The sequence below is a fragment of the Erythranthe guttata genome, chromosome 9 (assembly GCF_056151865.1).
Source record: "Erythranthe guttata isolate IM_541 chromosome 9, IM_541, whole genome shotgun sequence".
Taxonomy (NCBI): Eukaryota; Viridiplantae; Streptophyta; class Magnoliopsida; order Lamiales; family Phrymaceae; genus Erythranthe; species Erythranthe guttata.
The window spans coordinates 9,837,501-9,862,535 of NC_142541.1; the positions used below are offsets into that span (position 1 = coordinate 9,837,501).

At 32.6% G+C, this 25,035-nt stretch overlaps 1 protein-coding gene across 1 annotated transcript; it reads left to right on the plus strand.

The window, feature by feature from the left end:
• Nucleotides 1–14,271: 14,271 nt before the first annotated feature.
• LOC105962791 (DNAse I-like superfamily protein) lies at nt 14,272–22,158 on the plus strand. Its single transcript, XM_012987124.2, has 14 exons — nt 14,272–14,631; nt 14,703–14,866; nt 15,191–15,256; nt 15,341–15,393; nt 15,771–15,852; nt 16,363–16,412; nt 16,522–16,603; nt 17,619–17,711; nt 17,809–17,841; nt 17,943–18,034; nt 18,946–19,054; nt 19,343–19,428; nt 19,554–19,638; nt 21,882–22,158. The coding sequence occupies exons 1-14, from the start codon at nt 14,373–14,375 to the stop codon at nt 21,951–21,953; spliced, it is 1,326 nt and encodes a 441-aa protein (XP_012842578.2). The 5' UTR covers nt 14,272–14,372; the 3' UTR covers nt 21,954–22,158.
• Nucleotides 22,159–25,035: the final 2,877 nt, after the last annotated feature.

The following is a 25,035-nucleotide window of genomic DNA, read 5'->3' on the forward strand; positions in this document are numbered from 1 at the left end:
CAAAAGAAATTAGTGGGTTAATTCAACTATTACAGGTAATTTTGAATTGTTTTTATAATACATGTCATTAAAAATTATCTATGCAATTAATAGTCTAAGTCTCTACTATTGTGTTGCTTTTTAGAAGTGGGCATGGATGCGGATTCCTCCATCGAGACCCAGACAAATTCCTGGAAAATGGGGCACTACTCTTGAGATAAGCGATTATCAGTTTCCCGTACCTCCATACGGTGCACGGTAATAGTTTCAAGTGTTATTATATTCAAATATTAAAATTCAAGTTACATGACATGTGTACAATTGAATTGTTGTTCTGTTAAATACCTTGATTATGTTATTAAAAGTGCCATGATTTTTTTCCTTTCAATTATTATGTTAATTAAATGGAAACACCGTAGTATCAAATAAGTACATAATAAAATATGTTTTTTATTTATTTAAACATAATATATTTAATTATATTTTTATTTTAATATTTTTATGTAACCTACGTAATTCCACACTAAATTGGTAGATAATATAGTAATGTATGCTGAATAAAATTTTGCATGACTAAATTAAAGTGTGTTCTACATGAGAAAAAATTAAATGATGTGTTCTAAAGGGGGAAAAATTTCAAATGATTAGAATAACTAAATAAGAAATGTTCAAAAACCAAAATAAATAAAAGGATATAATTAGAATAATTATTTAATGCTAAATTAAAGCTTATTTTTTTATTTATAAATCATTTAAACTTGCAGTATGTGATTTTCAATTAGCATATAATATTATATCATATATCGATTGAATTGTTACAGATTATATAACAATTAATTAATAGAAAACTAGAACAAATATATCATGTTTAAAGGAGCAAATAATGTTCATTATGAACTAATTTACACCCTATGGCTCACACTTTTATAATAAGTATGGACATATATATAAATATATAATGCTCATAATACGTTGTAGGTGGATCAACCATGCTAGCTTCATCGAGTCTGGTGCACACTCTGTTCGTCTTTTCAGGATGATGTTGGACCAGATGCTCCCAGGACAGTTTATATGGATGTCGTATTCTGTTAATGACCCCGGGTTTGGATTTTTAGGGCAGGATCCTATGATGTGTTGCGAGAGTATCTGGACAGCGAGAGTCCCTTTAATATGCTACGCAGTTGTAGAGATGCATCGACCAAAGAGGGTGGTGCGACAGTTTGGGATGATACAACCCATACCTGCAGATCCTGAAAATCGCGAAGTTGACTTTCAGAGGCATGTCTCTAGACAACGTAGAGGTACCACCAACCGAGACTGGAGATCAACACATGCTTCTTATATTCTTGCATGAGAGTAAAGATTGAACTATAGTGTTCGTTATCCATCTGCCAATGATGGACCTACTACAGAGGATGGTTATTTTGAGTGGTATGACTTGCACACTCGTCGGTTCATATCACCGATTACCAAAGTTGAGAGTACAGGTTTTCAGGTTGGAGGACATATTTCTATGGATACAGTGGTATGCATTTTTATTTTTATTTTTATGTCGAAATAATATATTTTATACAACTTATAATATTTTGGTTTATCTCAGAGTCAGCAGCTTCGATCATTGATTATTTCTATCGATGATGGAGCCATACATGAGGATGGCTTTCGTTCGTATCTTCCTACGCTCAGAATGGCTCTTTCCGCACTCGAAAATCAACATGGCCCTGCACATATGCCTCAGTCTCAAAGGCCTCAATACCAGAGTCAGATGCCTTAGTCACAAATGCCTCAATCACATACGCAGATACCCGAGTCTCAAATGCCTAGATTTACGGGGATGCACGACGGGAGGTAGGAACTTCTACGACGCCTATGTGTCTTTCTGCATGATATAATCATATATTCGATAGTGATGAACATCCTACAAACGATCATATGATGGAAACTCAATACACCCCCTCGTATTATGAGCCGAATATGGGTTCTGAAGACCCGATTTTACAACTTCACTTGGGCTCTTTATCATCACCATTTGTAGATCGTCAACTGACACCTATTCCATTTGATACCGACATATTTCAGGCCACAGATCCATCAAGTATTATCGTTGCAGATGAGAGTGGACATCTTGGTAGAGGGCACATAATTAGAAGGCCTCGAGGATGTGGCATCGGAAGCCATATGCCGCATATTTGACCAAAAATATTGTTGAAACATAAAATTTTATTTTCTTGTGTTTATTTATAATGTTGTTTAACTAATTAAATATTTTATTATTGTTTTTAGTTATTCAAATAAAAACAAGTTTAATTTAAAAAAAAACTTTTTATTAATTATTTTTTTTTGTAATTTTTAGTTATTTAAAAAATTGAATATACAAAATAATATTTTTAAAATATTTGTTTAATTAATTATATGATCTCTTTATTATTTTTTTAATATAAAATAAATTAAATAAAGAAACTAAAAAACTGCATATACAAACTGGGGAAATTCTATGCTACATCTGGTGAATATAACCAGACACCCTAATTAATAAGATTCCCACTACGGGTTCAGTTATGGCCCAATGGGTTTTTAGAAATATAGTTATAAAATAAATAAAAAAGGACACATGTCAAGAAAAGAGTCACCCGGTGAAAATCACCAGGTGTAGCATCGTATTCCCCTACAAACTGGGCTGAGGACACGTGTCGATTTCTTATGACACGCAGTTAGGAAATTGTTTTTAAAAAAATAATTGCCAGCTGCCACGTGTCAAATTCTTGTAACACACAGTTACCAAAATCCTTTCTTCAAAGCGAATAGCACGCTGCCATGTGTCATCTCCTTATGACGCGCATTTCTCAAATGTGTGTTGTTGTAGAAACGAAATTTCCCCAAAAAGTGTCCTATTTCAATAATAAAAAAAAGTTAAAGTATGGTAAAAAAAAAATTGCCCCATTAATATTAGTATTATTAGTGTTAGTTTTAGTATTAATATTAGTATTGGTATTAGTATTATCAATGTTAGTTCTAGTAGTAGATGTTGTTAGTGTAATATTATTGTTAATATTAGGGTGACATAGGCAATTGTACGCCGCAATGTCTAGAGTTAAAAGTAGATTTGTGATAAATATATTTATCAATTCAAAATCGGGCAATATAACGGAAATTACGAGCAATGTTGTGTACACAAAAGATTTTCAACGAATATGAAGGTAAATCACAAACAAATATATATTTTGATTCAATAAAACATTTTTTTTGGTATTATTTACATGTATATCAACTTTTCAAAATTTTCGTTCGTTTAATTTTATCCAAAATATTTTTTTTATTTAAATTGATCCCGTGATCGCAAGGGTGAATTACTAATATATAGAAAAATATGAAAATGAATTGAAACTTCAATTTTGTCGTTTAAATTGAACTTTACTTTGTATTAATTTTATTTCAATCCCGTGCATCGCACGGGCCAAAAATCTAGTTATTATTAAATATAGCATTGTGCATGTAAGTGAATTATTATTAAATATTTTGAATTATTTTTAAAGATAGAATAAAATTACTAAATAGTTTTTTTCATTTTTTTTATTTTGATTTATAAAAAAAATGGTTTTCTTTTTATTTATTTTTTATTATTTTTATTTCAGTCTTTTTTTTAAATCGGTTTTTCTTTCCAGCATGTTTGCCGAAATTGAAATCAACTACACAATCATATAAATTCACTACATTTTTTTCAAATCACTATGAAATTAACTTAGAGCACGTTTGGCTAACCTTATTTAAAAATTAAAACATCTTATAAGCTTCTATATCTGATAAGATATTTTAAGAGCTGATAAGAACCTGTTTGACTAATTTTATAAGCTCCTAAAAACATCATATAAGATGTTTAAGAGCTTATAAGCTGTTTAAAAGTGCTTGGTAAAAAAAATAGAAGAAATCTTATTATTTCCAAAAATAAGCTGTTAGGGAACTTATAAGAAAAACTACATCCAACCCACTTTTTTTCTTTAAGATCTTATTTGATTATTTACTAAAACACTCAAAATACAAAACTACCCTCAAATACTTTGTTATATTACATGAGTACTAATAACATTTATATTTTATCAAAACAACATATTCTTGTAATCAAGATTAATTATTAGTTAAAATATAATTATCATAACAATTGTGAAAAAAATTGTTCTCTATTTACATTTTATATGTCTATAAAACCAGAATATTCTGACTATGTCTATAGTAAATTATATTTCTTTTATCTATCAAAAACAAAATTACATTTCTTTTACAACCTTTATTTTATATTAATATATTAATTTATATTATTATTTTTGTTTGAAAAATTAATTTGTATATATTATAATAATATTTTAGGAACAAAAATGTTTGATTCAAATAAGTTTAACAATTATAGTGGCGTCATGTATTTTTTTGTCATTATAGCGATAAAAAGACATTTTATTTCCAAACACTTGAACAACTTATAAAAACTAATTAAGTAACTTATAAGCTACATATCCAAACACCTTAAAGAATAATTTTTAAAATACGATCTAACAGCTTATCAGCTCCTAAAACATCTTATTAGATGTAGGAGCTTATAAGTTGTTAGATCTTATTTAATTTTTTTAAGGTGTTTGGATATGTAACTTATAAGTTACTTTTATGTTTTATAAGTTGTTCAGGCGTTTGAAAATAAAAGATCTATTTATCGCTATAATGATAAAAAAAGTACATGACTCCATTATAACTGTTAAACTTATTTGACTCAGATACTTTTGTTCCTAAAATATTATTATAATATTTACAAATTAATTTTTCAAATAAAAATAATACTATGAAATTATATATTAAATAAACTAAATGATTTTATGTATGTTGATATGATATTTGACTATCTTTTAAAATAAAATGTAGTGTAGTAAAATATTTTAATGAAATAGGTTTGTGATTTTTTTTTCCCATTAATATATTAATATAAAATAAATGTTGTAAAAGAATATAATATTTTTTTGATGGATAAAATAAATATAATTTATTATTGAGATAATAAGAATATTCCGGTATTTTTAAATACATATAAAATATAAATAGAGAATAATTTTTTTAACAATTATTATGATAATTATATTTTAACTAATTATTAATCTTGATTACAAGAATACGTAGTTTTCATCAATGTTTTGTAAATCGGACCGGACATCGAACCGGACGGACGACTCGATCACGGTTAGACCGGTTCGACTGAGGTTCAACCGGGTTTTTGATTTTTTTAAATTTTTATTAATTTTAATACTTTTAAATTATTCTATTGTGTTTTTTTTTTCAAATTTTTTTTCACTTTACCGTAATTCACCGTACAGTTTTTTTTAAAGGGGAAACTAAAGATAAATCCCTAATCCAAAACTCAAAACACAGATCTGTCCCTAGGTAGTTTCCCCAAGCAATTCAGTCCCTACTCACGCGTCTGACATGCAGATCAGTCCCTAATGTGAATTTTATATATTTAATTATATTCTCTCTCTTCTTTTTCACTCTCACCCTTTTCTCTCTCCTCCTTTTCTCTCTCTTCATTTTCTCTCTCTTCATCTTCTCTTTCTTTCTTCTCTTTCTTCATTTCTATCTGCTCTCTTTCTTCTCTATTTCTTCTCTCTTTCTCTCCTCTGGTTTCCTCTTTTTCCGACCGAAAAATCACTGTAAAACCCACCCACCCCACAATGGCTACAAATGATGTATCTAATGATGTACCCACTGTGATTCTTGGAAGTTGTCGATACAAAGATCAACTTCACATTATTTCCATCAAAAGTAATTCGACCTTAATGGAGATATATGGTGCTATTATCAACAAATGGAATCATATCCATCCAGATGCACTGATCCTCCAATAGTTGGCTCATCGGGAAAGATTGTATGTGACATTGGGCAGTGATGAAGATGTGAAGAATATGGTTGCATTGCATCTGATAATGAAGATGAGTGTGGCCGACATTGTCGTGATCCGCAAAGATGAAGCTAATTCGCGTGGAAAGAGGGTTCGCACCGATGGCTGGTAGGTCTCCATCTTTTTCTGTACTGCTGAAATGCATTTCTTTATGGTTGTTAATTATTGTGATACATAGTATAAAATATGGCACGTAATAGTATCATGCTAATATAAATATGGTATGGACGTATGGTACTTACAGTACGTAATCGTTGTTCGTATAGTATGCGTGATAGGTAAATTTGGTATTGTTGGTGGGAAAACATAGTATCATATAATGGGGAAGATAGTACGTAACCTTCATCTGAATAGTATGGGTGATAGGTAAATTTGGTACTGTTGGTGGGAAAACATAGTATAATATAATGGGGAAGACAGTACGTAACCATTATTCGGATACGTACAAACAAGTATATCAATTCACGATTAACCCAATTCCCTCGTTTGATGAGGACTTTGACTTGTACGATGCGTGTAATGCTCCACCCGATGTCTTTGTTAATGCAGCTGATTGAGAACTCGACCGGGACATAGAAAGACAAAAAGAATTCCTTCACAAGTGCAAACTCGTAAACTGAAGTGTACTCGGTGTGGGAAGCCTGGACACAATCGTCGTACTTGCACACAACCAATCTGACTAGCAATTTTTTTTTAATGTAAATATTGTCTGCATTTGTGTTATTTAAACTAACTAGTTTTGTTTCTAATGTAAATTTTATTTTTTTCATCAGGGAGGACAAGATGGAGGAGAGCACACATGATTGCCCATTATGTTATTCAAGTGATTGAAGTGAATGAAAACTGGCTGTTTGTACTTTATTATTATGTGATTTGTACTATGTTGATTTAAACTTTGTACTATGTTTCAATTTGCACTATGCTTTTGCTATTTATAGTTTGTACTATGTATTATGTACTCTGTTCATTGATGGTTTATCATTTTCAGTCTTATGGTACTATTTTTATTTACACATGGTATTGGATATGAGATAGGATGGTATGTCTATTGTTGGTTGATGGTTTATCATTTTCAGTCTAATGGTACTATTTTTATTTACACATGGTATTAGATATGCGATATGATGGTATGCTTGTTGTTGCTTGATGGTTTATCATTTTCAGTATAAAGGTACTGATTTGATTTACGCATGGTATTATCTACGGGATATGATGGTATGTCTTATGTTGGTTGATGGTTTATCATTGTCGGTATAAAGGTACTGATTTTATTTACCCATGGTATTATCTATGAGATAGGATGGTATGACTTACTCAATTTATGACCGTTACAAACTAATATAGCCGTTGCTTATTGTTAGAAGTAGTCAAGTCATAATATGAGCATAAATGACACATAGGCTCATTTGTTTCTTCATTGTTTCAGAAACTATTTCGAATCCCGGAAGGTTATTTTACTGTTGCCCACACCATGGCTACTCCCATTGGTGTGAACCATTTGAAGTTGGGAAAACTTTTTCCAACTCAAATCGTGAAGAAAATGAAGCTACAAGTGCGTCGATGAACCAAGTCCATCGAGAAAGTGAAGTGAAGAATTGCAATTCTGAAGGTGGAGTAGTTCATAGTTTGATAGTGTTGAATCTAGTAATATTTGCAGTCTACATGCTATGTAAAACCTATGTATTGTTGTTTAATTAGTGAACATAAGAGTACAATATTGTATAAGCAGGTAAAGTTAGGGTTATTCGTGAATATAGTACGCTTTGTTCACCAAATAAGTACAATGTATAAGCTGGTAAAGTTCGGGTTATTCGTGAATATAGTACGCTTTGTTCACCAAATAAGTACAATGTATAAGCTGGTAAAGTTCAGGTTATTCGTGAATATAGTACGCTTTATTCACCAAATAAGTACAATGTATAAGCTGGTAAAGTTTGGGTTATTCGTGAATATAGTACGCTTTATTCACCAAATAAGTACAATGTATAAGCTGGTAAAGTTTGGGTTATTCGTGAATATAGTACGCTTTGTTCATCAAGTAAGTACAATGAATACACATGTGAAGTACAAGTGATTCGTGACTATAGTACGCTTTGTTCACTGATAAAGTATATGTTTGCCATTCATATAGTATTGTTACACTCTATATATTATTGTCGGGCCAATGCATCCATAAGATCGCATTTGAAGACACAACTCTTCAGTTTAAGACTATTAAGAATGAATGGAGACAATGTGGGAGTTGATCAATATTGATTATGGTAACAATTGAGGAAAATATTAGTTTTACACTTGAGCATTGTAGGCTTGTATGAATATATTGTATAGTATATGAGTATCATGTATGAAATTCAACATATTTATGGGATCTTGTATTCCAAACGCAACAATAATGGTCACCTACCTTAAAATAATCATCTAAAACATAATTTATGCATCTCCCGTACTTATTGATCATTAGAGCGTCAATGAAATTGGTACAATTCAATTCATCAAAAAATATGGTATGCTTTGTTCATCAAGTAAGTACAATGAATACACATGTGAAGTACAAGTGATTCGTGACTATAGTACGCTTTGTTCACTGATAAAGTATATGTTTGCCATTCATATAGTATTTTTACACTCTATATATTATTTTCGGGCCAATGCATCCATATGATCGCATTCTAAGACACAACTCTTCAGTTTAAGACTATTAAGAATGAATGGAGACAATGTGGGAGTTGATCAATATCGATTATGGTAAAAATTGAGGAAAATATTAGTTTTACACTTGAGCATTATAGACTTGTATGAATATATTGTATAGTATATGAGTATCATGTATGAAATTCAACATATTTATGGGATCTTGTATTCCAAACGCAACAATAATGCTCACCTACCTTAAAATAATCATCTAAAACATAATTTATGCATCTCCCGTACTTATTGATCATTAAAGCGTCAATGAAATTGGTACAATTCAATTCATCAAAAAATATGGTACGCTTTGTTCATCAAGTAAGTACAATGAATACACATGTGAAGTACAAGTGATTCGTGACTATAGTACGTTTTGTTCACTGATAAAGTATATGTTTGCCATTCATATAGTATTGTTACACTTTATATATTATCGTCGGGCCAATGCATCCATATGATCGCATTTTAAGACACAACTCTTCAGTTAAAACACTATTAAGAATGAATAGGAACAATGTGGGAGTCGATCAACATCGATTATGGTAAGTTTTTCGTGAATACACATGTGAAGTACGCTTTGTTCATCAAGTAAGTACAAGTCTAGTGTTGACAAGGTATCTTCGAATAGACTAGAAAGTATTTGTTGCTCATTTTTATGGTACGCTTATATTCTTTATACAAACTAATTAATCGCAAAATAAAGTACCATGTGTTCAAAAGGTAAGTACATTTCATCGAAACATATAGTACAATGTATACAATGGAAAAGTACGAGTAGAGCTAATCAATAGTATTATTAGCTCTACAACAAAAGGACAGATTGTTTATGGCACAAAAACACATTCATCTGTTTGAAAAGCGATCGGTGAGCACCTGCAGCCTATTGATAGCTTGCTGCAATCTTCTTTTACATCAATTTCTGCAATTACATACACATAAAACTACAATTATAACAAATACAACGTACTATAAAGTTCCACTACTAGTACTTCCAGTAATTTTGTTCAATACCATCCAAATGCACTAGCAATACCATTGTTGCATATGACACATACTACATTACAATCAAACATTATACTATTCGAATGCACTAGCAATACCACTCAACGGCACTAGCAATACTATTGTGGCATATGACTTATACTACAGGACCATCAAACATTATACTTCTAGTACCATATGTCAATACCATCCAAAGTCACTAGCAATACCATTCAAAGGCACTAGTAATACTATTGTGGCATATGACACATACTACAGAACCATCAAACACTATATTTCCAGTACCATGTGTCAATACCATCCAAAGTCACTAGCAATGCCATTCGAATGCACTAGCAATACCCATGAGAAAACTGTTACAAAATCATGAAATTCGACAACAAATAAATGATCTTTGCAAACCCAAACAACAGAACAACAGATATTGGAACCAGTTTAATGATTAGGGGAAACACCGAATAAAGTCGAGGCATAATACCCATGAGTGGATATGTTCAAAATCATGCAATTCTATAACAAATAAACCTTTTGCAAGCTCAAGCAACACCCAAATGGGTCTGTTTCCAAGAAAATGAAAAAAAAATAAAAAATCAAACCTTGTTGTTTACCCTGCTTCACCATTGTCTATAAATGGGTTTGTTTATTTTTATTTTTCCTTTCGCTTTATTATTTTTCTGCGTTTTGTTGATTCTTAGTGCTTCGTAATTTCTTCGTTCTTTGTTGTTTCTTTGTTCTTCGTTTCTTTGTTCTTCGTTTCTTCTCTGTTTCTTCTTGGTCTGAAAATGGGTATAAACTGAACGATGGTTATTTTCTGCGCCTTTTTAGCTTCTTTTTTGTTGTTTGATTTTTGAAATGTAACGGGCAAAGAGCGTATAACACAAACGGCGCGTTGGAAGTTGAAAAGAAGTTATGTAAAATTAGTATAGAGTAAAGGGTATTTTAGTATTTGCACATTTTATTAGGGACTGATCTGCATGTTAGGCGCGTGAATAGGGACTGAATTGCTTAAGAAAACTATCTAGGGACTGATCTGTGTTTTGAGTTTTGGATTAGAGATTTATCTGTAGTTTCCCCTTTTTTAAAATATATTTATCTACCAATTTTTTTTATTTTTTTTTTCTCTCCTTCCTCACTACATCCTCCCGTCCCCTTCCATCCGTCATTTAGTTCTTCTTCATCAACCACCATTTTCCATGTTTTCTCAAGTTCTTTTTTTTTTTTCTCTCTTCATCTCGAAATAACATTTTTCCATTCTTTTGTCATTTTTCTTCAGCCATAGATCCGGCCAATCACAACTCACCGTGACTCAGATCCGGTCACCCACATCTCAGATCCAGCCACCCACGACATAGATCCAGCCGCCATCGCCAATATCCGACCAACCACCATCAGATTCCGACGAGATTCTTTATTATTGAGCTAAAACCGGGTTCTTCTCCGGGTTCCGGTTTTACCGATTCTTAGCGGCCGGACTCGATTTTTGCCCTTTGACCCGGGTTTTTGGGTTTTCCGAGTTTTGGTAACCAACCGGACTGGAAGGGAGGGTGGTTCGCGGTTGGACCGGCCGGTCCGGTCCGGTTTTCAAAATATTGGTTTTGATAAAATATAAATGTTATTAGTATTCATGTAATATAATGAAGTATTTGAGGGTAATTTTGTATTTTGAGTGTTTTAGTAAAGAAGCAAATAAGATATTAAAGAAAAAAGATAGGGTAGATTTACTGTTTTAAAAACATTTTATAAGCTCCCTAACAACTTCTTTTTTTGAAAAAATAAGATCTTTTCTAATTTTTTTATCAAACATTTTTTAACAGCTTATAAGCTCTTAAACATCTTATAAGATATTATTAGGAGCTTATAATCATAGTCAAACAGGCTCCTACTCCACCAAAAGTAATGTAATCCCACTACCAGATTATTACTTCACTGTAAAACTTTTGTAGCCAACTTTAACAAATGCGAATAAGCAAATTAATTTCAAACAATAAAACGTTCTTTAACAGAAAACATAAACGAGTAAAAAAATTATAACAAAAGTTACAAAAGTGCTATTTCTATTCATTTTAAAACATGGTATCAAAGAGGGCGCCAAACAAATGCCGCCGCCACCGGTTACAATAGCATAATTAATCCAACATCTTCCATCTAGCCACACTCACCGCCATCACTCAACCTGCTCAAGAAGCCGAAACAAAGAACAAACAAGCAAAAACGTATCTGTCCAATTTATTCAAAATTTTTTATTTTCAATCAAAATTATTTAAAAACCTTATCGAAATCTACTACCATATCAAAAACCACTACAAAACTTATCGAAATCCACTACAAAATTCACATAATCCACTACGAGGGAGATTTTGTCATACAAATTATTTTTGAAACCGCAATTTAGTAGAAGCAATAACATGAATTAATCCAAACTTAATTTATGTAAACAATAGTCTACCTTGCGAAGATGAATACGAGTAAGGAGTCCTACAAAACTAACAAAAGTAAAGTCCATCATCCATAAGAGCATCTCCTATCGAGATGGGGAGGGGTGGGGGTGGGGTTGGGGTCATGCCTGCAATGGAGGGGGGTGGGGCTGGGCTGGGGGGCTGGGGTGGCTGGCTGGCTGGGTCATATGAGCCTAGGCTTCAGCTCTGGGCTCTCACGCGCTGCCTCCATCGTATTCCTCAATCTCCTCTTTTCGTTTCTTTTTTTTTTTCCCCTTGTTTTTCTTTTCCTATCACGTGACTCACTAGAAGTCTTTTCTTTATTTTTTTCTCTCTCTTTTTGTTTCTTTGATTTTATTTATTTATTTTTAGTTTATTTTTTTCTTAGTTGTTAGTTTCTTTTATTTTAGTTTTCTCTTGTTTTCTAATTTATCTAATCTGATATTTTTTATTTAAAAAAGCAATTTTATTTCCAAAAGTAATAATGATAATAATAATAATAATAATAATAATAATAATAATAATAATAATAATAATAATAATAATAATAATAATAATAATAATAATATAAATAATAATAATAATAATAATAATAATAATAATAATAATAATAATAATAATAATAATAATAATAATAATAATAATAATAATAATAATAATAATAATAATAATAATAAATGAGAGTGGGTATGAAAAAAATGTAAAGGGAGGCTCGTTCGGTTGGAGAAAAAGTACGGAGGGGGGAGGGTCGGGGTCGGGGTAGCCCCGGGGGAGCCGCCCCCTCTCGACAGGAGATGCCCTAACAATCCAATGTTCTTTATATACTCTGCGTGATTACCCGGACAATCTTCACAAATAAGTTTATGAGTTTTTTCTAGCGTAGAAACAAGTAATATCTCAAACCCAATGACCACATAATTACGTAACTCGTCCTATTAAATCCACAAATAAAACATAAAGTAAAAATTAGCCTCAATTTCTGACAAGCTTATCAATTCTCACCAATTTTACTACTACAAATCTTCGAATAGTTACATGCTTTTCAATTATTGCATGCTCAACAATATTTTGAATACATTAACAATTATAACAATTGTGTGAGGGGAAAACACACAATCATAAAATACATCAATGGTTCTCCAACATCATTTAATTTTCAAACACACACGCGCACTAAAATATTTAAAGGGTAATTTCAAATACCTGTGTTTTGATGTTGAACAACGTGTCTTGATGCCACCAATGGATAGACTCTTATCAAACGGATGACGAAGAGGCGATTGAAACTATGCCACTGGAGATTAGAGAACGACAGTCGCGGTAGTTTCCCCCCGTGATTGTTGAGATGTCACGGGCCTATAATAGAAAAAAGCCGGAACTGAACAGCCGCTCCAACGACGAATGACACAAATCGCTGAGATAGGAAGAGTGACGTGATGCAAGTATAATATATAGGCTTTGGGTGTGGAATACACCATATAAAGAGAAAATAGGAAATGTTAGGATTTCTCTTAAAATGAGAAAAAAATAATGGATCACTAGCTTATCAATTCTAACCAATTTTTGCTACTATAAATCTTCGAAAAGTTACATGCTTTTCAGTTATTGGTCAACAATATTTTGAATACATTAACAATTATAACAATTGTGTGAGGGGGAAAAACCTCAACACAATCATAAAATACATCAATGGTTCTCCAACATCATTTAATTAAAAAAAAAAAAAACACAAACACGCACTAACAGATTCATAACGTAATTTCAAATACCTCTGTTTTGACGTTGAACAATGTGTCTTGATGGCACCAACGGATCGGCTCTTATCACGCGGATACAACCGACGATGTAACAGTGTGTACGATGAAGAACACAAGTCGTCGAGACAGGGAGATCGGCGTGATGCAAGTATTGGGTCGTGATGCAAGTGTTGGGTGATATAAGATTGACGTGATGCAAATATCTAGCCTTTTAGTGTAAACGATAACATAGAAAGAAAAAAAAAAGTGATATAGAAAAGGGCAGGGGCGGATCTAGGGGATGGGTAAGTAACCATGGACCACCCCAAATAGCGAAGATAAATTTGCCTTAGTGGCAAAGATCTCCAAGTTGTTAGATGAGGTCATGAGTTCGACTCCATTATTTTATATCTATATTATTATTATTTAGTCTACCCCCGGTTCAAAATTTTTTACGGGGCGCATACCCTGAATTTTCGTCCAGGATCCGCCACTAGAAGATTTGGTGGTATTGAGCAAAATATTGGTCACAGAAATAACCCTGCACTTGAATTTGCACGGACATCATAGTTTAAGCCGCCAAAATCGAAGGTCGCGATCATGGGACACAGCGGCGACAGCCCTAATTCTACTCCTGCTCCCCCCAATTCATTAGGTAAACGTCCACACCGCCACGACAAGCAACGCAGCACGAAAAAGCAAAAGCTGCTGCTATCTTCAGAAACCGAAACCTGTATCCGAATCCAGTCCATAAAACCTGATTCAACCCGCACATTCCAAAGGCAAGACAGGATCCGTACGAAGTCACGCAGCCAACGCAAGTGGACTTATTCTCAACACCATCTCTCCAATTACAAAGGTATTTGCCCTAATTCTCATTTTCATTTTTTGTTTACTTAATAATTTTGTCTTAAATCCTCTTTCATGTAGATAGGGTTGTTATTGTATCATATAACATACTTGGCGTTCAAAATTCAACCAAGCATCCAGAGTTATATAGAGATGTGCCACCAAAGTATTTGGATTGGGATTATCGGAAGAAGATACTTTGTAAAGAAGTCAAGGGTTATCAACCTAGCATCTTGTGTTTTCAGGCAAGCTTTGCAACATTTGTTTTCGACATTGCCATTCATAAACCACGTAATTCTTCGTCATTGTTTCCATGTTTTTTGAACCAATCACATCTCCATGAAATAGTTATTTCTTAAGTTCCGATTTCCATGCGAGAAGACACCATTATGATTTTTACGCATTTAGTTCTGCTTTTCTCATATGTACTGCTCTAGATATTGTTAAGCAACATTTAAAAGTATATTCCTTTTTTTTTTTTTTCCTTGTCTTTCTTAGGAGGTATTATTATAAAGAAGAAACATTGTCATAGTTAACTTTTATGCTTTTTCGATCTCTTGTGACTGTAGGAAGTCGATCATTTTGATGATTTGAATGAGATTCTTGGAAAAGATGGCTTCAGAGGTGTGTACAAGGTTTGTGCAAACTTATTTGCTTTTTGCTACTTTTGGAACTATAAATCGGAAATTTGACTCCAGTTAGTGTATTGGGTTCCCAAGGCTCGTGGTGGTGAAACATGTGATGGCTGTGCTATATTTTGGAAACCTGAGCTGTAAGATATTCCTTTTTTTCGTAATACTGTATACCTATTTACCCTGTTCCGTTATTCAGTCACTCATCCTTTCGATCATCTGAACAAATATTGTGGCGATGTTAGATAAATTTGTCTATCACATAAAACGTTGGCAGAGTAGCTTTCAGATAATATAGTTACTAAAATTCTGAAAGGTGGCCTCAGTGTTTGTTCGTACTTCGACTTATGTTTTATTTAGTTTCAGATGTTCGTTTTGCGTTTTTTTCTGAACTCTAGAACAGAATTTATCTTTTCAATGTCTGGATTATGCTTGACACAATAACCACTAACCAGATAACTCATATTTCGTATTAGTGGTTTCTTCGCCTATCTGAGATGAGTATACTGTACTGCAGATTTACTCTGTTGCATGAAGAAAACATAGAGTTTCAGAGGTTTGGACTTCGTAACAACGTTGCTCAATTTTGTGTTTTGAAGGTAATTCAGATCTTTGTGATAACATATTTTCTCATGTTTCATCCTGGTTGAGTTAGCATCTTAGGCGATACTCCTCAACAAGTATCTTAACTGTGTTGGTCCATAAGGCAAAAGTCAACGTGCAGAAAAATGCAATATAGAAGAAATATTTTCATCTCTTTGACTTGATAGTTGATACCTATAGGACTTGGTTGTTGTTGTGAGGATTAGTTATTGAGAACAGACTAGTAAAACAACAGTAGGGCCTGACATTTTGAATCCAAAAATTTAGTCTTTATTATTTTCTTTTTCTTCTTTTTTTGATAAATGAATAAAAAATTAGAATTAATAAAAAAAAAGGTAAAAAAATTTGAACATATTACAAATTATTAATAACGTTAAATTATACCATTTCCATAACTTAATACTTAACCAAACAAGTCGGTTAATTTTTCGGAAAATTATAGGCCATCATTGGTACCCTTTTTGGGTCATTACTGAATAATTTAAATTCATGCCTCGACTATTTAGATGAATCAAGACCCGCCCAGTGCTGAAGCTACTGAACGACGGTCTTCAAGGTATTACTTATTTCCACCTGCTTGCCTCATCCAATGGTTTTTTGATTGACTTTCTTCCACTCAATAGTTATTCATCCCATCATAATTTGTGCATCCGTGATTTTTTCAGAGCTACTACCTCTCGAAGTTTATTGGTTGGAAACACACATGTCCTATACAACCCTAAACGTGGAGATATCAAACTTGGTCAGGTAACTAATTGAAGTTGTCTTTCACTTTTGTATATTGGTGCATATATGTTATCTGGTAGCTGCTGATATCATAAACTAAATAGTGTTATAGACTTGATATGTTGGTTCCATAATACGTAAATAAATACTCGTGGCTTAATGTAGGGTTTCTGACTCTCTTGAAAAAAATGTTGATATGTGTTTTTCTCCTGTGAAACTCTCCAAGAATTGTTGTTTATTGCTCCCAACAGTGGTAGCTTGATATTGTTCTTTTGCCATAATAACACAATTAAACATTTGGTACGTGTATTTTGGGCTATGCTTTACACTCCATCATCCTATAGGAGATCATCAAGTAAGCTGAGTACATGTTAAAAAGAACAGATGAAAAGAGAGGCATTGGACACTGCAATCTTCTATTTTGATACTAAGTGGCAAAATAGAGAACTTGCTGTTCGTCGATAGCTAGTAGACGCACTTCTTAAGTGACATATACTATTTTGAGAGAAAGGGTATTGTTGCTGTTTATCCAAAATTGATTGCAGTTATTTTTCGACCGGCATGTAAACAGACTTGTTCAGTGACATATATAGTTATCTTTATATTGATTTGGACATTATGCAATTTCACTTTCCGATTAGAACTAATTAAGTGTTATTGAGTTCTTGTGTAGGGTAAGTTCGAAACTTATCAGTAGCTCTAATTCACAATCAAGAATCTGTAATTCCTTCGCTGGAATTTGTTGAATAAGTAGCTCAAATATAGTTTGGAGTTGGTCCTCTTGCAACCATAATTTAAGTATTTAAGTACTTGAGAATTCTTGCTTTGCTTCGTCGAAAGTGTCCCTCCATGCATTCTTCGATTGAACTGTGAAAAATGCAAATATCATTGATGTCAAAATCCAATCAAACTTTGTTGCTGTTATCTCTATTGTAGACAAGTCGATTAATAGATGAATACTAATTACATCTCAGATGAAATGTTGTTCCAGAAATCGTGTAAGTTTAACTCTGGTTTAATGTGTTTGTGAGTGTAGATGCGAGTATTACTTGAGAAGGCCTATGAATTATCGCAAGAATGGGGATGCATACCGACTGTGGTTACTGGGGACCTGAATAGCTTACCCCAGGTAATTTTATGAACATGAAATTTAAAATAAGTTGTAATATAAGTGGCAACTCTTATTCATCACTTATATTTGAAGTTTCCCGTATATGTTTATCCAGAGTGCAATGTATCAGTTTCTGGCATCATCTAAGGTCAAACCTCGATCTTTACCATGTTAGCACTTTTTATACTTATCCATTGAGCTATGTGAAACTTGAATTAGTTACTAATTTTTTTTTTCTGGTTATGTCAGTTGCATATCCATGAACATGATCGAAAAGAAATATCTGGCCAGATAATTCCATCTACATATACGGCATACCGATCTCCGCATTATATGTCAAGGTTTCAAATCATCCCTTGCTCTTTTACTTCGAGTTACGTTTCCATGTTTCAAATCATCCCTTCATCCGAGCTTGTCTATCCAAAGCTGTTTCACAACTTGGAAATGTGTTTTACAAAATTGGAATATTTCATTTTAGATTTGGCTCAGATTATATGTATCTCATTTAAAGGCTACTCGTTTTTTACGACGCTTCACATCATCCCCAAGTTTCTCCTCTTTTCTCCTGTTGAGGATTTAGTAGTTTTTAGCGATCGAAGACTTATAAACCATTAGATGCATTGAAATGACAGCCCCACCAAACTTCATTGATGGTTTTCGCAATTAATCTTAACTTTCAGTATATAACATATAAATATGACCATTATTAATAGGCATACATTAGACCATCTAAAGATCCAAAATTATTCATTTTCAGAAACTAATGGTTACACAACATTTGGACAAGATGTAAAATATTACAATTACAGATTACCCCAAGAGCGTTTGTCTCAATATTGTTTGCACCAGCACAGCAAAGGGCAAAATTGGATTTCCGCATAACTTCTATGGTTGGGGTCAACAGTTCTCGTAAGGACAACTCACGGCAATATGTAGAATGTAGTTACGAACATTTTTAGATTGTTGTATGTTATTTAAACAAAGAGGTCTTTTTTCATTAATAGATTAACGTGAGTGGCAGTCTCTGTAATTATTAAGCCTTAAAGTACTGAAAGCATGGATTAAAATATTATATTGGATCTTGTCAAGAAATATTTCGATATTTTAGCATGGCAAGGATGTTGTGTTTATCAATAAGCTCCTTTCTCTTATGTCTGTGACTTTGTCACTCTTTTTTTCTGGAATAATTATTTGTTACATGCAAAATGTTTTGTCCACAATAACATATTTGTAACTGATTGTACCTTGGTAGGCATTTTATGAATAGATGGACTGATGAAGAAATAATGCTCGCTACTGGATCGAAACGCAGTTGTGTTAAGCATCATTTAAATCTCTGCAGTGCCTATGCTGAAGTTCCTGTAAGATATTCCCGCAAATTGTTCTACCATCATTTTGATTCCTTAAATTTCAAAATTTCTTCTCCAATTGAGTCATCGAAAGTGGGTTGGCATTACGATGCTACAGCGAAAAGAGACGTCATATTTTCAACCACCTAAATATCCTATCACGAGTTGACATGTGGCACTCGAAAATTCACCCACCTAATTTTTTAACAAATAGTGATTTACTTGATGCTCGATTGCTGTGTCTACTTGTACAGCATATGCATCTAAGCATATGTTTTCCATCTGTCTGTTTTTGCTCAGGGAAGCTCAAACGTTAGGGATGAAATCGGGGAACCTCTGGCAACATCCTATCATTCCTTATTCAGCGGAACTGTTGATTACATATGGTATTTTCCTTTTCTAATAACAGCCCTATAGACTTTTGTTTTTTTTTTTTTGTGTGTGTGTGTGTGTGTTTTCCCTTAGATCGATTTTGCATTCAAAATATTTCTCAATAACACATTGTCAACAGGCATACATTAGACCTTGTTCCTGTGAAAGTTCTTGAAACGTTGCCTATGCATACGTTAGAGAAGACAGGAGGTCTTCCAAGTAAGGTACGCTAATTTAGTTTTCTGTTGTAACTGTGCTTAAATCAAATTGAGTACTGCATAATGGGAGGACCCTCACTTGTCCATTTAAATGAATCAAAAAATAACTCAAAATGAGAGCGAATCATTTGTAATCCATTGCGAAATAGATTCGTCCAATAGATTTGTTATCTATGGATTTGAAATCCTCCATTCAAATCCTTCAAACCAAATTAAGCCTTACAGCTTGACTAGGAGAGAACGGAATGAGAGGGCAGTCATAATTGCATGATGTTTTATGTCTGGAGAATCCTGTATATTTGTAGGTGTATACTTGCACTCAAATTGTGAGACCTAGTTTGCTCTTGGATCGAAGCAAAAGATCACTATGAGAAGGAAAAATTGACGAATTAAATATAATCTATAGAAAATTTGATCACTAACAACAGTTTGCAAGCAAGTTTAGGAACATGTTGGACCGAATGAAGATTCATTGTTTTCGCTTTGCTATGTTATTATAGATAGAGGCCAATGATCTGCAATCCCGACTATTTCATTACCTGGACAAAGAATATAAGTTTGAAATAGATTAGAGAAACTAGTCATTGGTCGGTATAAGATTGAATAAATTATGTCAAGTATTAGTGGATCGATCATACCTATTTTAAATTCTTTTCCAAGTTTCTTGTTTTTCTTGTTTGTTCTCTTCATGGTTACATTTATGTGTATGCTGAGTTTTTATTGCAAATATCACCTGAAACACTGAATGTTTTGTTCCCTAACATAACACTTCTTCGGCTCTCTTCTGTTTAAAATGCTGGTGCATTCCAACACCTTCTGATTGTGATTTCGATCTTATATAAACTTCATTTTTTTTTTGTTTTTAAGATTTTTAAATGTTGTTTCTCTCCTAACCTCGGTTCTAATCCTTAAAACTTGAAATTGACAACATCATAATACACCTACTGATATTATCCTAAGAGTTACTTAGTGGTCATATTACACATATATTATAATCCCTGCTGATGTCTTCTTTCCATGTTTTTTTTTTGGGTAAACTTGTGTGTAAGATGTTATGCATTCGTTTCATTGATTTTCCGTGGACAGTTCATGTTTTTTCGTAATCACTGCCTCTGTCTTTCGTGATATATAAGAGCTGATTTCTCATCTTAACTATGTTGTTAGCAGTTATTCTCTATCATGCCAACCTATTTTATATAATTTAGAGCTCGTTTGGCTAACCTTATTTTAAAATAAGCAGCTGCTACGTCTTATTCTTAGAATTATTTTTTGAAATGTTTGGATAATAAGCTGCTTATAAGTTAACTGTTTTTAAGATGTTAAATAATTAGGTGGGTATATGTACTTTTAAAAAAAATCTTATAATCTGTCTAGCAATTAATAATTTGAATTTTTTAAGAGCTTTTTGATTTTTTTTACCAAACACTTTGAAAGAACTTATAAACTCTTAAACATCTTATAAGTTGTTTTTAACAACTTACAAGCTTAAGGCCCTTTTGGCTAAGCTTATTTTAAATAGGCGATAACTTGTTATGTCTGATAAGCTGTTTTAAGAGTTGATAAGTTGTTGCGTCTTATTATTAGAATTAGTTTTTAAAGTGTTTGGATAATGAGCTTATAAGCTAATTTTACTCATTATGAGATCTTAAATAAAAAGGTGGGTTAGATGTACTTTCTAAAAAAAAAATCTTATTTGCCCTCTAACAACTTATTTTTAAAAGATTATAAGCTTATTCAAATACCTTCTTAGAGTGTGCTTGGCTAAGCTTATTTTTATTTAAATAGCTGATAAGCTCTTACGTTTGATAAGATGTTTTAATAGCTGATGTTACATCTTATTTTTACCATTAATTTTTTGAGTGTTTGGATAATGAGCTCATTTCCTATTTTTACTCATTATATGATCTTAAATAAAAAGGTGGGGTAGAGGTATTTTTTTAAAAATAATCTTATTTGCTCTCCAACAGTTTAAAAAAAATAAAAAATTAAGATCTTTTTTAAAAAAATTACCAAACACTTTGGAAGAGCTTATAAGCTCTAAAACATCTTATAAATCCCTTTTAACATCTTATAAGCTCAGCCAAACACCCTCTTAGTTTTTGCTTGAGATCTTTAATTTCAAATATCCATAGTTTTCTTTTTATGTGGTATATAATTTTCTTTTCCTTTCATAAAAATCTGCTCCAAGCTGGAAATGGATTGGACTCCTATCTTAGATTTTGGTGTTTTTTTTTTTGTTAATCTTGCAGGAATGGGGCAGTGACCATCTTGCAGTTGTATGTGAACTTGCTTTTACTGATGAGGGTTTAGAACAAGACTGAACCATTTATTTTATTTATGCGACATCTTTTCTTCCACAAGGTATTACTGCAATGCTGTTTCTTTTCATTTCCCGACGCTTCATTCAGCTTATAGATATCTCTGATTTTCCTTAAAAGCTCAATGCACATTTCGTTACACCCACACGGGGGAAGTTGAATTCACATAATTTATTTAGTTAACCGTAAATATTGGTGCCTTGTCAAATACTGTGCATCTCTTCTTCACATTTGAGAATAAGAAACAAATTTTACATTGCTTTGGGCGAGAGACTGCATCACTATTCGCTATAGACGAGCTTCTAGTTAATAAGATGGTACTCGGTAATGTGAGATTGTTGCCGAAATGCATCCTATGAATGTCTGAAACAATCGATGGAATTGCTTTTTTGATTTATATTAAAAAAACATACCTAGTATAGTATACATCTAAACTGTAGGAGTCAAAATATCATGTTCAACCAAGTATTTGGATAAATTTTCCTTGTCATTCAAAGGAGGAACTAATCAAAACACTGGAGTCTAGTATCTAAGGCGTACCACAACCGTTTTCTTTTCTCTCTCTCTCTCTTTTTTTTTTTTTTTTTTTTTTTTTTTTTTTTTTTAACCCACCTCCACCACCACCGCCGCCATCATCATCATCATCATCATCAAATTCCCAGGACCAGCCTTGCTTTGGAGGTTCCTGTTATTCCATTTTCCTTGTTTCATTTGTATTTGTTGGTTTAGACACAAGTGAACGTACCGGCCGTACGTAAGTAAGAATGTAAGATAGTGAGCTCAAATGAGGTGGATATTGGAGCATACTTGAATTATTTATATCTAAATACAAAATTCTACCAACTATACTCTTATCCAGTAATTCATTGCTGGTTGGTTGTTAGTTTGATATATATTCTACAAAAGCAAATAATCCAATTAGACTGGATCTTATCTTCCTCTAGGCGTGTTCCCCCAGTTATCCCTCAATTATGTCAGTTATAAGTTATAACCCATAATTAGTAAACTTTCAGACTACTTTAACTTTAATTCACTTTCGTGTGTATTATAAATTTACGGGCAAAGTTGATTTTGCACCCTTTGAGTTATGGTGTGTGTCGCAAACACACCCCTCAATTACGAAACGTACAAACATCCCGTCATGTCTGTGTTTCATTTGAATACACCTATTGACTTTCTTGTTGGTTTTTTAGGGACTTTTTTTTACCTCTATTATGTAAGGATTCAAAGCTTATAGGTGCCTTATTATTATTTTTTTTACAATTATTTTTCCGTAGTTTTTCATATGAAATTAGTTCATTTTTGTTCATTTTTTTTATTAATTTCACTATAATGTCCTCTAGCCTCTAGTTGTTATTATTAGCTCAATTTTATATAGTAGTCCTAACCAAACCACATCAGCAACTGAATATTTAATTTCTTTCTAATTAAATCAGATATCTCAAAATAGGAGATTAAATCATGGTAAACATCTCACTCAATGAAACGCACAATATATTCAAACTCCATAAATAGTTCTCCATAATGGATTTTAATTAAAAAAAAAATGACCTGTCACTATAACCTACTAAAAAATATGTTAAACTTAATAAAATATTTAAATAAGCTAAACAATTACTTAAATAGTCATACAAACACTATTTGCAAGATGACTTATGTTGGGAAAAAAATAAAGGAAAAATTGATTTTTTTATTTTTTATTTTAACCGAAATATTTCCAATTACTGAAGTTCACATATATTTTCCATACACTAAAGGTGGGGATAAGATTGTAAAGAGTAATTGATGAATCTTTTAAACTGACCCTTAATTATGTTCCATGTGAAACTTCTAACTTGAAAATAAGATTGGTGATTTAAAAAAAATAAAAATAAAATGGAACTGAATAAATTTAGTTGTAGCAAATAAAATAAAAGGATCCTAAAATAAAAGTTCATAAATTAATAAAGCCCTAAATTGCCATCTCTAGTGTTTGTAATGATCCTCGTGTTTTTATTTTTATTAAAAAAAAATCATTATATATATACCGATCCAAGATTAAATTATTATATATATACCGATCCAAGATTTTCAGAGTATTATTTCTTGCAAGTAGTATGTTTCACAGTTTTTATATCATTCTTAATATCTATCTTGCTAAAACCATGAGTGTTGGCTCCTATTTTTAATTTTGGCACTTTGATTACGATAGTTATTCATTAAAGAGTATTGTAATTTGGGCTATTAATTACTTCAATATGTCATTGGAATGATTGAAATGTTGGTGTTAGCCCCTTCTGATAAAAAAATGGGAGATGATGATGGAATTGGTTCCAACAGTGGTTGAAATGCTGAAAGTTAAAATCCAACTTGTTGTAAATCGATCTAATGGTATTGCTGTTCGGTTTGATAATTGTGGAAAATAAAGTATGACAACAATAACAAAAGATAGAGAGAGAATGCAAAGACAAAAATCCGTAGAGAGATTAATAAGGGTGTAAAAATGGAGGAGGGAGAATTCCATGATATAGGTGAAAAACCACGGGGAGTTACAAGAGAAGTTACAAAATAAGTTACTCTACCACTAACACAAAATGGAAAGACATGGGGTAGGTTAGTGGTCTAGTGGGGGAGTTGGGTGGTTATGTTAGGAAACCCCACACATATTATTTACAACACTCCCCTTGGAGATTCCTATCAAAACCATTATTGTGCATTTCATGTTGCCTCATTAAAACCTTCCGAGTAATAAAACCCAGTGGGACAAAACAACTTCGGTTAGGAAAGATAGTACAACACACAATCTTTCCAATCAGAATATATTGCCTCGTTAAAACCTTAGCGCGTAACCAAAAACCCCGTGGGAAAATAAATCCCGCAAAAAGGAAAAAGAGTAAAACAGGGCATCTAGGTATCTTCTGAATACTGAGTACTTACAGGGTACTCCCCCTCAAGTTAACTCCCCCTGATGTCTATAAGGGAGCGAGCTCAGATAATCTACGTAGGCCAATAGCCTTAACATGCTTTTCAAAAGTGACTTTAGGTAATGACTTAGTAAATAAATCAGCGCAATTATCTTGACTTCTGATCTGCTTGATCATTATTT

Excerpts from the sequence above, each read along its gene's own strand:
- LOC105962791 (XM_012987124.2), top strand. The coding sequence starts at position 14,373 with ATGGGACACAGCGGCGACAGCCCTAATTCTACTCCTGCTCCCCCCAAT. Across the intron at positions 18,035-18,945 it reads TCTCCGCATTATATGTCAAG|GCATTTTATGAATAGATGGA; the intron begins GTTTCAAATCAT and ends GTACCTTGGTAG. Across the intron at positions 19,639-21,881 it reads CAGGAGGTCTTCCAAGTAAG|GAATGGGGCAGTGACCATCT; the intron begins GTACGCTAATTT and ends TTAATCTTGCAG.